This window comes from Fulmarus glacialis, unplaced genomic scaffold (genome assembly GCF_000690835.1).
Source record: "Fulmarus glacialis isolate BGI_N327 unplaced genomic scaffold, ASM69083v1 scaffold6771, whole genome shotgun sequence".
NCBI classification, from domain to species: Eukaryota; Metazoa; Chordata; class Aves; order Procellariiformes; family Procellariidae; genus Fulmarus; species Fulmarus glacialis.
In genome coordinates this window covers 50,150-66,332 of record NW_009190777.1, presented here as the reverse complement: position 1 = coordinate 66,332, position 16,183 = coordinate 50,150, and the positions used below count along the sequence as shown (strand labels likewise).

Genomic DNA, 16,183 nt, shown 5'->3' with positions numbered 1-16,183 from the left:
GGCTGCCAGGGTCCCCCCGCGCGGTGGGAGCTGGCTTCGCTCTGCTCCGGGCAGGGCACTTCTTGACGGCCGCCTCCGCACCTGTGCCCAGAAGCGCTCACCCTGGCTTCTCCCACAAAACACCCAATTCTGACCGAAAAGAAGCTGTAGTTCTTTTCAAAGGTCTATGAAGTGTGGGGAAACGTTCCTTGTGACGCCTGCAGCTCTTCTCCCTGCCCGCCGACTCCTGGTGCCGGCAGAGCTCTCGGCTGGTCTCTTGCTGGGTTTTGTTTTTTAAAGGGAAAACCAACAAAAGAGACCCACCACCAGTGAAGCGCTCGTGTCGGGCACCAGGAGAGGAAACGTTTCCAGCTCCTGTCACCAAAGTTGTGTGTTTTTCATGGAAAGCTACAGAAACCTTTGTCCTGTCCCTTCAGCAACGCTACCCCCTACGCCAGCTCCACCGGGTTAAAGTAAGAAATAAAAATAAAAAAGAGAGAGAAAGACCTAGATCAGCAGTCAATACATTTCAAGTACATATAACACGGTTCGAAAGCGGAAGACCTCATTTTTGTGGAGACGCATCACCAGGTGCCAGCGGACGGGAAGCTGTGCGTGGGGCGTGCGGGCGCAGCGATGAAGAGCGAGAGCTGCTTCATCTTCATCATCTTCTCTTCAAACGGAGCCTGCCGGCAGCAGGAAAGCCGCTTCTCTCTATCCATCTGGTTTGGTCTTTCCTCCGTCAGTTATTGGGATTCCCACCAACCAAAGGTCTGGGCAAAACACAACAAGCTCCCGCCTATTTTGTAGGTGACGCTCGAGTCTGTTTCCCCTTTGGGAGCCGGGGACTTGTGTTCACCGAGGGACGGAAACCCTTGGGTGAAGCCGGCACCGCACTTCAGGTTATCCGTCCTCTGGCTAGCGGGTGCCAGCCACGGAAGGGATCGCAGAGCCGCTCCTCTTCTGGCCATTTCCGACGTCTCCCCAGCCTTTCCGAAGCGGGTTCGGGCTGGGTTCCCGGGATGCCGATCTGAGAGTCAACACACATTTCACGGAAGCCGAAACTGAGACCCCTCGAGAACGGGCGGGGGAAGGTAGGGACGCGTGTGCACGCGTGTGTGCTGTGCGGGCGCCTCCGCAGCTCCACCGTCCTTCTGCGGCCATGGCCGTTTGCAGCAGATCAAGCTCGACCCGTCACGGTCCCTATCGACTCATCCTTTAACCGAAGCGCTGCAGGGAAAGTAAGGTGGGCAGCTGCTTCTACAGCACATCTGGGAAAGAAAAGAACAGCCCTCTTCTGCACCTCCCGTTGCCGATATGGCTACTACGAGTGAGTGGATGCTAAAATTTGGCATGTAAGGTCTCAGCACCATCATGAAATTCTGCTTACTTAACCAACACGGACTTTGGTTTCGCAAGGAGAAAAGCGGCAGCAACGTGCCTGTCCTCTGCGGTGGGATTTTTCTCCATTGGGGAATTAGCCCTTACAGCTGGGCTTTTTTTTCTTCTTTTTTTTTTTTCTTTTGTGAAGCTTTTAGTGTGTTTCACTCAGTCCTCATGTTTCATCAAAGAAATGTCTTGGTGAAGCCCAATTTCCGAAACGCACGGACAAGTGCATACGCGTACATGCTACCGAGAGAAAAATCATCTCTCCCAAGGTGATATTTGCTCGCGTGGTTTAAAACCCGAAGCCTGGGCGTGCCCACGCCTAGCCTGCTTGGTACTGATGCATCACCGTGTACGGATGGACGGGTCTAGGACCGAGCAGTCAAGATGCAGGGTAAATTCTGTAGACGATGGTAAACAGATGTGGGATGCTAGAGGACGCAGAGGTTTGTGAGCGAACACGAGCGCCGGGATGAACGCCCCAGTAGGCCATCTTCGGCTGCCGTTCTCCTCCATTGCGCCGCCGTCGTGCCTGAAGCGCACCCGGGGTCTTCTCACGTATACACGTACACACGCGCGCACACAGCCAAGTTGCAAAAGAAATAATTCGAACAATACCGCGTAGGAAATCAACAACGTGAATACAATCAGCATCTGCCCACTGCCGTCGGTAGCCGGTCAGTATCTCACTTACCACCGTTACATTTAAGACTCTTCCTAGATCACAAGAGATTTACGTTACATCCCATCTCCTTCACAGTAAAGTTAGATTACTTATTAAAAAAAAAAAAAATTAACATAACCCTAAGTAAAACAGATGCTTCAGAGTAGAAGGTGTTAATCAAACTGATCCAGCCCTATGCCATGTCCTGGAGATTGTGGTGTGATATTGTGGGTTTGTTTTTTTTTTTCTTTTTGTAAAAATCACATTATATATGGTACAATACATTTTTTTACAGAAAGCCTGGCATCTAGAAATAAGAGGTAGAGCTACTCATAACTATATGTTTCCTGCTGCAGGAAAAATTCATTTTTCTTTACAGTAATTAAAAAATGGTTAAAAAAATTGTCAAAAAAAAGTCATAGGTTAGGCCCCCATAATTTAAACAAAATAATCTAGGAAAATAACACTCTTCAATGTACCTGACGGATTAAGTCCATTAAAGTGTTTCTTTAAAAAAAATTGCATAGGAAAGGGACATTTCAAAACACATGCTACAACGATGGCAATGGTTTGTCTGTGCTGGGAGTGAAGTACCTTTTCCTTTTCCTTCCTGGGTTAACTACAAGTACAGGCTTTAAGAGCAAGTTAGCATTAGCAGCACTTTCCAGCATCTTCGAGCAGTGTAAGCAAGACATCGAACTAGCCTGGAGGTCAGTTTTGTTCTGCCAGACGACAAACAGACAAACAAACAAACACTGATTCACAACTAAAGTAGTGCCAGTTCCCCTGACATCTCCCACAGGTATGATATGATATCCTTAATACTTCTGCCCTCTGCTCGCAAATGAGCGCGATGCGTGCGTGTCGAAGCGACAGAGAAGGCAAAACGAGTCTTGGTCAGCGTGGGAAAATCGGGTGGGGAGGGGTCAGCGACCTGGGGGGGCGAGGTGGAGGGGCAGCGTGGGGTGTCTCATTTACCTATGCAGGCGGGGAGCAGAGAGCATTTTAATATTTGGCTAGTGGCAAAATAAATTCCATAAAAGATTTAACAGACAGACAAATTACAAAGTAGTTTCTGTTCCCTTGCTCCTCCAGAAGTAACCATTGTCTTCAGGCTCAAGTTCTATTCTAATTTGAGGCACAACTTTTACTGGAGGTCGTGGAGGGCTGCGAAGAAAAGGGAAGACAAGGTAAGCGTGGGCACCACCTCCAGGCTTCTCAGCCTAACGTGGGCTGCCGTGCTTAGGACTTCTGCAAATTTTTTCCTGAAAAAACCCAATCATCGACAACTCGCAAGAGAACGCCAGCATTTTACAAACAAAACAGACGGGCAGCTGGCGTAAACTGGGAAAAAGCTGCAGATCCTGGGACTTACTGGGACACCCAACAGACAGTGTCACATCTAGACGTGGAACAAACGCTCGGCTCCCAGTATCGGTTCCTTGCGTTAGCTCACACAGCAGAGCTTTCTGAAACCGGCAGCGTACAGATACCAAGTAAATAACCTTGACAGGCAGTGGTAATACACAGCCTGTCATCACATAAGGCCCGTACATCACCTAAGATAATTTCAATGAGTTGGTCTAAGCACTGCTCATGTCAGAGGTAAACCCACCAATTTCATTGACTGAGGAGCTCCAAGTATCCAGCACGTCTGCTTCACATCAAGCTGGGGCAACACTCATAAACTGCCTTTGAAATAATCTGGTTATAGCCATCGAGATGGATTTCACACGCTCTCTAACACCTGGAAGTGTAGATACTTCTTCGACCTTTCAGAGGACTATCGCTGCCTGGGTCTGGATCCGACCCCTGGCGCTGGGAGGGCCGTGGTGGCCCCAAGGGGCTGAGCCGCGGCTGAGCTCTGAGAAATTGTTACTTAACTCTTCCTCGCTGCAATTCGAGATTATTTTTTACTCTATTTTCCACCACAGACATGGGAAAATGGATTACTTCCTCTCTGCAACATCCCGTTACATGACTGAAGGAAAGCGTAACAGCAATCTTCCCTCACTGTCTGTCTCTTTTTTGTTTTTAAAAGGCTAAACAATCCCAATTAATTTAATTTTTCCCTGGCAGACACATTTTCTAGACTCCTCCCAGTTGCTCTGCACCTTTCTTCTGGTTGAGACCCCAAACCAGGCACCGGTACGGCCGCTGGGGTCTAAACGGAGGCCGGTGGAGCCCTCCGGCCTCCCGCGGGCTCTCCGCTCCCCGGCCCGGGCGCCGTAAGGCCGCGTTGGTAATCAACTTGGGATGCTGCAGCCCTATGCAGGGCACTTTCTCAAAGTGCTTTCTAAGAGTTTCCTACAGGGGGACAGAAACTTTGCCTCGCTGACTTTCGGTACACTGAGGGGTAGCCGAGACGCTTTTGCAGAATCACTATAAAGTGCATTTTTTGGGCGCTTACCTTGGCATGGTGTGTGACTGAAGGAAAGGAATTGTATCAGCACGACGTATGGCGTTCAAGGAATGTTGGTGATTTTTCTCCTGTCGGGGAGGGAAGAAATTCTTGTTTGTCATTGCCTGCAGCACCGACGGCTTCTCAAGCCCAGCCTCAGTTTCTCCAGAATACTCTCAGCTATTTGGCAATGCTTTTTTACTGCTGCCTGCCTGCCAGATGAATTTCACAGCTTGTAAATAAAAATACTCAATTTCTCTCTCTCTCCTCCAAGATAAAAACCCTTGAACTGCCAACGCGACCGAAGACTCATTTCCCACGACTTTCACCACCTTTAAGGTCTTGACACTTACCTTTTACCTACACCTCTTCAGTTACCCTGTGCTCCTCACTCTCGCACCCAAACTCCTTACGAGCAAACAGGTGGCTTGTTGCCTGAAATGCTTTCCTTTCCTCACCCAGCCTGGGGAAGTGTACTCGCTGTTACTAACAACCCTATTCTGGCTACTGCTGAAGGAAAGCTGATGTCAGCCGTATTATTAATAATATGCTTTGAATCGCAGAGCAGTTATATCCAAGGACAATACCACAGTGTTGCTGGATTCCAGCTACTTTTTCTAGTCCAAGGGCCTGGTTTTTGTGTTTGGGTTTTTTTTTTTTGTGTTATTTCTAATTAAAAAACAGCAAATCAATTACTGGATTATAAAAACGTACAAATACGCACACCAACTGCTGCTCGGCTCATGGGTGATTCACCCTGTGTGGTCTCAAAGGGCATTCCAACAAACAGGTTTGCGGAAGAATTAACTTTTCCTTAACTATTTCAGCCTTAAAGGTGTTGAAAACAGCGCATCTGTTCATAACCATATTTAGGATGCAATTTGGTTTTAGCACATCAGGGCATTTTCACAGAAAAACGAGGAGGACCTGTCTGGTTGTCTGAGGCTGATTTCGCTCCTTTTCTTTTCCTTATCAGCAAAACACTGAGAATATCTAAATAGTCAGGGAAACGTCTCTTTCTCTTGGGCTTTGTTTTACAATGCCAATCTCTCAGTGTTCCCGTATCTAAAAAACACAGAGCGGTGCTTACGATTGCCTAAGGTATCTAAATGCCACCAGAAGACAAGGGACTTTAGGTACCAGCTCTTAAATGACAGCTTAAGGATCTAAAGATCTGTGGGTTTAGGTCCTACTCCTAGAAATCACCAGCCTTGCAGCACTACTGATTTATTACTATCATTCGTATTTCTCCCCTCCCGTCTCACGACAAAACAGCATATTTATCTCCAGATGGCACCCATTGCTCATAGTATTTTAAAAAGTCAGCGCAAAGGCAAAAAAAGCTAAGGTCAGTTGTTATTCCCGATTCCTCGCTTAAAAGACTACAATATGAAAAGTGAAAATGACTGAAAATAAAGATCGTAATAACCAATTGCAGATATTGAAGTAAGAAACTAAAAAGAAACAGAATAGCACAAAAGCAAATCACCTAAGAAGGGAAATACATTAATGGTCAACTGATCACTGCCTTGTCAGTTTAATGCGCAATGTGGATCAATGACATGCTTAATTACTCTTTTAAGCGCTGATTTTTGCAGCTGCTTGGCACCTAAAGAAACAAACAGTAACGGGACAGCGATGCAGTTTAGACATGCTACAAATCCAGAACACCAGGCTCAGAGGAAAAAAATAAATCAAACCATCAGCGGAGTTAACGCAAAACAGGAAAGGTCAGAAAAGAGAGGAGGAGAGAGCGAGTGGCCAAGAGACCGGTTAGTAGCTGGATAAAAGCGCTTAAGCTGGAGGCACCAGAAGGAACAACATCGATTTTGTAATGAGCAAAAGAAAAAAGCTCACAAAACCAAAATCTGTCATAAATCAGAGGCCTGGAAATTAAAAAAGAGAAAAAAAAGAACAAGAAAAAGTACTTCTCAAGTAATAGGAAAAGTTTTGGTTGGTTTTTTTTTTAAATCATTCTAAATATATATCTATTTTTGTACTGCAAGTCAGAGTCAAGCAGGCATGCAAGAGGTTAGTTCTACTCACTGTCGGCAGGTTTGCTATCACTTAGGAAAGGTTCCTGCTCCATGATGTCCATTGGGATTTTAATACTTGGGACTTTTTCTGAGTAGGGGCAGTCAGACTGTGAAAGAAACGTGTAAAAGGTCTTAGAATATTTTCACCGCTCTCTCTCTTATCGTCTCCCACAAATTAAAATTATCCTTCATACAGTTTCTGTAGGAATGAGGAGAAGAAAAGAAGAAAAAATTAAAAAAGCATCGTACAGCTTAGTTGCCTGCTGGCCTCCGCTGGTTCCCCACTGCACCCCACTTTTCCTCTTCCTTCGCACCGCTGAAGTAAAACAGATTGAAAGAGTACTCTTGTGTAGTTGTTATCTTCCCCTTTCCCCACCTCACCAGCTTATAAGACGCCATCCAATTCAGTTTGGAGTTGGCTGCAGGAAATACAGATGCAAAATGCATTCGTAGGCAGAAATAGCGGGGCATTGGCTTCTGTGAAAGCTCATCAAAATGCTTTATCCTGCTGTGATGTCTGTAAAACCCCTTTTTTCTTCCCAATTGCTCTATGAGGACGAGGGCCAGACATGATATGGCAGAGGTTCCTTAAGCTGGACTGACTCAACTCCCCCTTTTATTTAAGTCGAGTCAAACCGGTCTCAATTACACCTCTTTTGACAGTAAAATCGTCAAATCCAGGGCCCTTTTAAGAATTCAGTACTCCCAGCCAGACAAAAGAAACAGCAAACCGGTCAAGAAGAGGCACAAGTGCGGAGAGAAGCCGTACCCGGCATCCCCCGGAGCTCGGGTACCAGCATCAGTTATATCCCGCCGACTTCAGTAAGCCGCCTGCTTATGCTTAGTAGAAGGTATTTGGAATTATTTTGCATTTTTTAAATAAAAGTAACTTCTCATAACCAAGGAAGGGCTGATACTGCATAGCTTGGCAAAGGAAGTAAGGTGGTATTTGCCAGAAACGTTAACACATCTTTGTTCCTGGAGAGTACCAGACGCAGCAGCGGGCACAACGCTGGGGTGGAGGGAGGGAAGCCTTAAGCCAGGGCAGGAAAACATTACGGAGGCCAGAGAATCCCTCTCCCCGGATTTTTTTTCAGATTTTTTTTTTTTAACGCAACTGACATTCAGTGCAGTATTTCATACTCCAATAGCAAAACGTTTCCTCAGGAGTATTTTTACGAGGCTGAGGGACAAGCATAGCTCAAATAAAGATGGTTCTGCAGAAAAGCACTGAGGCAATGAAGCCAACCCCAAAATCCCCATCCGTTTGGGGCCGTGCTGTAAGCAGAGCATAAGAGCTGGGTAACCTCGCCAACACATCACCGTTTCCGTGCGAATAAATAAATGTACGAGGTCTGTGGAACGGCAATGCTGACGCTCAGGGTCTGCTTTAAACTTCACCATCTAAAATGAACAGAGAGAGAAAGTATCTGCAGTTGCCAAAAATGCCCTGAAGGGGAGAAGAGACCATTACACAGCATTTCTGACTCTGAAACTAAATATACTAGCCCAAGATTTTTTAAAAAAAATTGTCTGGCCCTTCTTGGATCATGCGTTTTTTGACATAAAATCAGAGAGAAAACCAAAGTGCTTGAGTTTTCATTAGGCAAATACAGCAATTACTTGCACTAATTCATACTTTCGTAAAGACAAAGCTGGAGGGAAAAATGGTGAGGTTACTGAAAATCTTGTCTTTGCAGCTCCTTCTTCTACCGTGATTGCTAGCAAACCCTCAGTGAGAGCTTTAGGTGAGTCCTAACTAGTGCTGAGAGCGGTCTCCACCAATGCCAGGATTTGCCGTACTCATTCGTCTAAAGCCACTTGCATTAGCAACGCCCAGCAATTCTCTTTGCTGAACTCTGATGGGTGTATTGCCCACCAAATCCCACAGGACTAACTTCATGGGGGCATATTTCTGGAAGAGAAAGAGTGAAAATAATCAAACCCATAATGCCAAGTGCTTTACGTTCAGGAAGCTGGTAAAAGCAAATGCTGAAAAAAAAAAACCAAGAAGAGTTAAAACCCAACATTTTGCATAAATTCTCTTACCCATGAGATCAATTACTGTACCTGAAACTCATGAAAAGCCTGAGAAGAGAGGAGATAGCTTAAAACATACTGGAGATATGGGAGCCATGGCTCAGGATACCACGCTGCTGGATTTAAATGAGTCAAAAGGAGGGGATGGAGTCAAACCTTTGTTGACTATTCGCTAGGTACAGTAGGGCATTTTCTCTCATTTTGGTTTGCACAAAGTTACCTGCTGAAGGAAACCCTTGGCCTCCCAGGAACTGGAGGAATGACGGGAAAGGGGAGCTTGCTGTCTGAAATAAAAGCTAATCTTCCCAGCTGGGATTCAGCTTGATTTAACAAGGTGTGGATCCGGGCCACCTCCTACAGTGCTGCACCTTCACCTAAGAAATTCCTAGTTTTGTCTTTTGCAGTGTACGTGCTCTACTTCGGACAGCATATGCTCTTTATAGAAAGGCCTTTGCGTACTTTCTCATCGGAATAGCCTGACTTTGTTGCCTCTAACAGAGATCTGCAGAGGTGCTGTATAGCTCTCACATAAAGGACTCGGGTGCCAGCTTGTCCTCCACAGGACTGAGGTTGCCTCTCCTGCCCTCCCAACCTGGAGCAAGATCAGGCATCGGGATGGTCTGGGGGAACTCCTGGAGCTGCCATTTTCCTCTTGAAGACACCAGATGTATTATCTAACCCACAAGGAGGGCCGATTTGGAAGATCTGCTCGGCGCAGAAAGGATGCAGCCGATACCCAGCAGAAACCCTCCAAACACGCAGCGAGGCACCACAACGCCGCAGCACCCGTGACCCTCCGGTCTGGTGGCAGTGGTGCCACCTTCAGGCTTTGCTGCAAGAAGCTCTCCTGGCGGACACGCTGACCCAGCAGCTGCCTCTTGGGGAGGTCACCGTTACCCACTTCGTACCAACTTCGCAGGCCAGGGAGCAAGCGGGCTGCTGCCGCTCTGCCATGCCGCACCAGGCTGCCATCCAAACCTGGGGGCTGCAGGCCAGTGACCCGGGCAGGAGTGCTCCAGAAAGGGCCACTTGACTTTTCCTGCTGCCTGCCTCCTCCCAGAGTGCGATCCCTTCTCGTTTGTTTCTCCTGCCGTGTTAAAATGGGATTTTTTTCCAGCTTCAGGTGATCTTACCTCTGCCTACATCATAGCAAAAGCCCTTCTTCGTGAACCCTGGATGGTTACATGAGCAGAACAAGTGACACTGTCCTTAACACTCTCCATGTAGGCTAAAATTATTAAAGCCTAACTCCCCTTTCACATTGCAAAAGGTATTGCTGACCGAGGCAGGCAGCTCTCTAAAGGCAGTTCACACTTGCTATACAAAGTGCTATATAACCAGTGTGCTTAGCGCTTCGATATAAATTTATAGGATTTGAGTTCATGCTAGATCTGGGTAGGAGAATGTTTAAAGGCACGAGGACTACATTTCTTCTTATTATTTATACAGCAAAAAATAGAACAGTCTAAGGCACGTGGATCTGGTCTAGTCAGGTCACCGTGCTTAGTAATGACAAAAACAGCTACGTTTCACTATTTTAGGGCGTGCTGCAACCTGAGGTAGGACCAAGGAGTATACTGCAGAAGGGCATGCATACTTTGAAAATATTTAGGTCATGAGTATTATCGACAGAAAGCAGTCTCTCCTGCAATATGACAAGTCACATCTTTTCGTGCTTCTAAAAAGAGTAATTAAAAAATATCAAAAAAGAAAACTAGAATATATTCAGAAGTAACAGAGCTGCTGGCGGAAACCATTTTCCTCCTAAAATGTAAAAGACAATGACAGGGGAGAAAGGCGGAGGAGGGAAAGATGAACAAGGCAGGGTGATGAAAGGCATTCTAGTAAAGGGCACGACATCTCAGCAGGTACCTAGTGCTCTTGTGCAAAGTGTCATTTCATTCCTGGCAATGCAAATACCACCTACCACAGGCTGGTGACGTCTGGAAAAGGGAAGGCTACGTAGAAAAGAAGTCTTATTTGTGGCCGATTTGCTGCAGCAACAAAAAACTGAGCTGGTCGGCTTCAAAAGAGGCTGGGAAATCCCCAGCCCCAGAGCTGGGGAGGGGCAGGGACCGTCCCCCGGGATTAGCTAGCTAGAAATGAGTAATTTGGCAAGAGCGGAAAGCTCCTTACATCATCATTGTCACTGTCCATACTGCCCTTCTTCTTCTTCTTCTTCTTCTCGTCCTCTTTCTTTTTCTTGTCCTTTTCTGGAATGACGTCGTCAAGAAAGCTTAAGTCATGCTGGGAGAAGAGGTAGTCCATGGCTTTTCTGACTGCTACAAGTGCCAGGATCTGAAAAGGCAGAGAGGGACTTCTCAGTCACATTTTACTTCAATTGGGAACGCTCTGTGCATTCCTCTTGATGCTGCTTCTTAATCCCACAGACTTTATTTCTGGTTGTAAATGAACATACAGAGAACAAGTTGAACACCTGGGATATCCCTATCAACTTGAAAGTCTGAACCGCGACTGCTTCACATCAGAATAAACAGGAGCAACGTACAGAAAAAAGTACGTAATCACTTAATGCTGTAGAGACAAAGGTCATTTTTAACATCCAACTGACAGGCATCACGCAAAATAATAAAGAGACAAAAAATGAGTATTTTCATTTATTTTTGGATTCAGCCTACATATGCAAGTTCACGGGGGCAGCCTGAGTAATTGTCTTTACTTTTTTCTCACCACTTCCCCAGCTGTAAGAACTCTTCAGAAATTAGACAAGGGCTGAACTGTGCCCTCAGAGTTTGCAGAATAAAGTTTACTAGGATTGTAACTGCATGAAACTGGAGGAAAAGCTTTTTCTGTGCAAGAATGCAATCAAAGGCACTGGGAAAAAAAGAAGGGACACGTCTGAAATAGGTGTTTACATCGACGCTGGGCTGAACACCCCCACCAGATGCCTACCAAGATCACATGTACGCTTTACCAAAGGGTACACCGACAGACTGAAAGCTCGACTTGGCTACTAAAAGATATAACCCATTCCCGACAACTGAAGACTGCCTTTAAGACGAAGAGTTTGTTCCGAGCAATGATGATCAACGGCACAAACAATTCCTAGGAAAGGATCTCAAGCTTTGCCTTGCGTAACTTAAGACGCGATTACAGAAGTGAGAAATTACTCAGGGGGTGGAAAGATGCCATGTAGACACCCATGATTATCCCATTATGAATTACTTCTGTATTAAAAGTGCTTTTCCTTCAAATAAACAGAGGTTTGGCTGTTGGCCGGATCTTCACAAATTGGAATTTTATAGTCTTTTTGTTCACGAGTGCAAAAAATTGAGGTTTTGACATCAGATCCAGCTACATCTAAGCTGTAACCATACCTTCACTGAGTTTGCACCATTATAACAAACTTCAGCAGACTTAGGGTTCACTCAGATTCTCTCTATTATGGGCAAAGAGAAAGCGTGTCCAGATCTTAGATTCAGCTTTCAACAGCGGTACAACACAGCCAGGAAAATGCAATGGAACGGCGTGACAGTGGGAACTGCTGATTTTTAACGCCTTTATATATGAGCGTGTGTCCCAGCAAGAACATTTGGAAGATTTTTTTACTTGCATCATCTTTTCTCATTTCACCAGCATCAGAGAACAAATGCTTGTCCTTGTTCTGTATTCTGCTTTCCCTCCTTCTCTCCCTTAAATAAGCACTGCAGTTCGTAACTGCACCCACAACTGAAATTTTACTTGTCTGTAAACCTGAAACTAGGTGACATTGGGCCCAGATTTCTTGAAGGAGTTTCATAAAGCTTTGACTTTGCAGCAGTCCGACCCATCTCCAAGCCAGAGACCAAACTTGGCAGAATCTCTGTGCGTGCAGCTACGGTCCCACTGGATCCACACTCGATCCATTTGGCCCTACGGCCACCTTCCTCCCAACTCTTCCAGCTGAGCTACAGGTCAGGCACGGAGGTGGAGAAGGATCTGCTCCGTGCTCCCTCATTTAAGATCCATGGTCACAGGTTTCGATGCTTGAGGCAAAGTGTACTTATAAACTCCCCTGAACACTTTGTTTTTTATTTGGTTTAAGTGCCTAATTGTGTCTACAGCACTAGTGATAATCTAAATGCACAGATAGCTGTTTCGCTACTCCCCTTCCTTGATGTAGAAATACTGCTTCAGACTGACTGCACAGAGTGTATTTAAGAAACAGTTCTTCCGTGTGATGAACATTTTATCTCTCAACATGCAAAATAAGTTTTAACATGACTCTTATATGCATTATTAGAAAGAGGACATGCATCCTACAAACTTACATATCATCCTCCCATGCGAAACACATGAATCAACGTTACTGTCTTTTTACTCAGGTTCAAGGAAAAGGATTTTTTTTTTTGCTCTTGATAGAGCTAATCCTTTCCCTCTATTTGGCACACCTCTTAGCAGCGAGCCTCATTCTTGGGTTTATCAATCTGTGCTATTTAAAAGCAAGGGAGACATTTTCTGCACGGTAATTAGTGTGGACTGAAAAAGGAAAACTATGCACCTCTCATTCATTCGTGCAGCTCAAGGAGAAAACACGGCAAGTCTAACCTTGGCAGCCAGGAACGGTGAAAACTAACTACACCTTTCTGGAAAAAAATTAACTTTCCAGGCTCGTTTTCCTCCAGAGGATTTACGTAAAGGCAACCATGGCAACATTGACCCCGTGCAGTCTTACATCAGTGCCATGAATGGAGGCAGAGCCCCGAGCGAGGGTTTTGACAGGGAGAGGTTGGATTTGCCTCTTTATGGGAGGGTATGAGCGTGTGTGGAAGGCGCAGGCTGCGGAAGGGAGGGACGCGAAGGAGAACGTCACCTACCATGACAGGGAATATGATAGCAGCCACGGTCGACTTGAGGATCCAGAGGAGGGCCAGGCACACCACCTGCAGGAAGGTGAACAGATGGACCCTGCGCAGCGGGACATGGCGCAGGTAGATAAAGTCAGGCTGGTGTTTTAGAGGCATCAAGAGCAGCTTCAGACGATCCATGAACTGGAAAGGAAAAGAAACAGACACTTAAATGAAACCCAGGGTACACAAAAAAGAGATACAAAAGCATTATTCCACTATGAAGCATGACCTTGAATCGACTTGCTTCCCCTCCGTAAAAGAAACCCAGTAGAAAACCCAGCACAGCTCCTCTATCCTGACTCACTTGTGCTTAACGCAGGGCGGGCTAAACGTGTTAACTCAGTTGTCTCAAGTGAAGGTCCTAGGTCTACACTCCATTTGGCAACTAAACAGAGACACAGGAGCGAAGCAGCCCAAAGGAAGGCTTTGAGCTGCCTTCATTTTAAGGAGCAGGACTCCATGTGCTCTGGTGATCAGTGTGTAAACCAAGGAACAAAGGTGTCGGTGGAAATTGCTCCGCTGCCTTCAAAAGAACGGGCCTGATCTGCAGGACACAGGGAATTTTCTCTTGTAGGAAGCACTTCATTACCCACAAAATGGAGAAAACAAGACGAATGCCCAAACTACGGTCAGCATCAAACTCTGGGTCACTTCTGCCCCCCTCCCCTGCCCCGCTCCTGCCAAAGACAGACATTCAGCATTTAAAAACAATGCTTTTTTTTCCAATTAAATCGGGAGCAGAGGTCAACGGAGGCGAGGGCAGACATCACGTTACCAGAGAACAGCAAGGCACCTAACCAAAGGGTGAGGAAGACGGGCAGCTTTTCTGGCAGCGTCCCTTGCCCCGTGCTGGACCGGATGGACTTGGAATTAAACCAAAACCATGACTTCTCATGGAGTGAAAAACATCCTTGATCAGGGAAAACAAGCTGCCCAGTCCCCTGACCACCTGGGCTGGGAAGCAGGGGAAATCCCCTCCAGGAGAACCAACCCCGGGGCAAACATTACAATCCCCTCCTTGTCCCCGGCCCGAACGCGGGCTTGCTGCCCGCCGCTGAGACCAGATGGGTCTCACACCAGTGAGTGAAAGCCGGGGTCGTTTTAAAGAATACCCAAGGAAATTCTCACGGCGCTCACAGAACAGGCAGTCTTTCCTGTTAGAGCACGACCAAGAATTAAAAAGAAAGGCCACAATTAATAGGGTGCCAGAAAGCAACAAAACCGCTTCCAGCTTCCTAGGGCCAATTACAGACACTGCGCTGTGAGAAAGGCGCCTTACGTAATATTTCCTCAACGACAAAGAAAGGGCTTTGGCTTCCCCTCCCCGGCAAACAGCAATGTTCCCGCTCGTTAACGTTGCGGAATAACCCCGCCGCCATAAATCACCCTCCCTTGTTTTTCCTTCGCTCTGCGACAGACGCCCCGGCAGAGGGCCCGAACCATCCCGGGAGCGAGCCTGGGGCCTCTGCGAGCGTACGCTGAGCTGTGTGTGTGGGGGGGGAAGATGGACCCTGGGTCTTCAGAAAGCACCCCCCATCGCTTCCAGGGCCCGGACTTGGCTGCTCTCCCGCCGAGCAGATCGCTCCCCTTTGGTCTCAATCTCAGGACAGCCAGCCGGCGGCAATGTTTGTAAACAGTCGCTACCCTCCCCGGGGTTTGTTGGGAAGGAAAAGGAGGCGGTGAAGGAGAAGGGAAAGGCCGGAGGGTTGCGAAAGAAACCCCGCGCTGGTTAATGATTCTGGAGAAGGGCCGGCGGGGAGTCGGACTTCGAGGGACTCACCTGCACGCCATTGAGGGAAGCGACACCCATGTAGAGGAAGACGCCGTAGAGCACAGGCATGGGAATGAACTGCGGGGGGAAGAGCAGAGGAGACCGAGTGAACAACCTCCCCGCACACAATGCGCCCTTAACACGCCGGGAGACATAATTCCTCGCCTGTCATCAACTCAAATTGCACCTACGAGTGGCCAACGCAGAGTAATAAAGCGAGCAATCCTTCTGCTGTGTTTTGAGAGCCGCAAGAACGTTTGTGCGGTCACTGGAGGGCCGAGGAGCAGGGCAGGGGCCGAACGAGCCCCCGGCTCTCCCACTTCACTGGGGCTTGGATGTCTCTCCAAGAACCAAAGGGAGGGAAGCCAGCCAGCGCCAGTCAGTCAGAAAATTAAAGAAGAGGCGGGGTAAACGTGTTCCAGTAAGCTTCAAACTGCTTTTCACCTCTTGGTTTCTGGTGAGACTAGAAGCAGAAGGCAGAGAAGATGAAAAGGCAAGTATGATCCTGTGGTACGCCCGGCTCAGCAAGCCGTGGAAATCCATCCAGAAAGGCTCTGCTCTTGAGTTCCACCTCAGCGATGACAGTCCTGCCAACCAAATCTCTGACCGCTCCATCTTTCGCTCACATTAATCCATAACCATTCACAAATACAGGACCGTGGGCTGCTTTCTTCACTGCCAGGAACTGTCCTTTCAAACACCAATTTCTGCTCCCTCCAGCGCTAAGCGCTGCCCGTTCCTCCATCACTGGTCCTGCCATCGGGGACACCTTCCTTTGGAAACGAAGGCGGCGTGTGGTTAACAACATACGCTCTCCCCAGAACGAGTATCTGTCCCTCCGACCTGAAGCACAAAGCTTTCCTCAGCGGCAAAAGCCACTGCGCGGCTGCCGAGAGGGGGAAGAGCTCCTCGGCCCCACAGCAGAACTGTGCACAGCCAGCGTGGCGTGACCTGAATGGGAATGCTTGGGCAGCAGCTGAATAATGGCCTTTGTGTGATTTATTTGAACCCAGGAAGGACGGAAAGAGCTCTGCCGCCGTCGCCGAAGGAAAGCCT

At 47.3% G+C, this 16,183-nt stretch overlaps 1 protein-coding gene across 1 annotated transcript in view; it reads right to left on the bottom strand.

Moving 5' to 3' along the window:
* Positions 1–2,969: 2,969 nt before the first annotated feature.
* SLC4A4 (solute carrier family 4 (sodium bicarbonate cotransporter), member 4) overlaps positions 2,970–16,183 on the bottom strand; it is a 57,587-nt gene continuing 44,373 nt past the window's right edge. Inside the window, exons 15-20 of the mRNA XM_009586414.1 lie at positions 15,137–15,205; positions 13,324–13,497; positions 10,643–10,804; positions 6,477–6,573; positions 4,440–4,519; positions 2,970–3,196 (exon numbers count right to left, since the gene is read on the bottom strand). Coding sequence (XP_009584709.1) covers positions 4,476–4,519; positions 6,477–6,573; positions 10,643–10,804; positions 13,324–13,497; positions 15,137–15,205 — 546 coding nt within the window. The 3' untranslated portion in view covers positions 2,970–3,196; positions 4,440–4,475. The remainder of the gene's footprint in view (positions 3,197–4,439; positions 4,520–6,476; positions 6,574–10,642; positions 10,805–13,323; positions 13,498–15,136; positions 15,206–16,183) is intronic.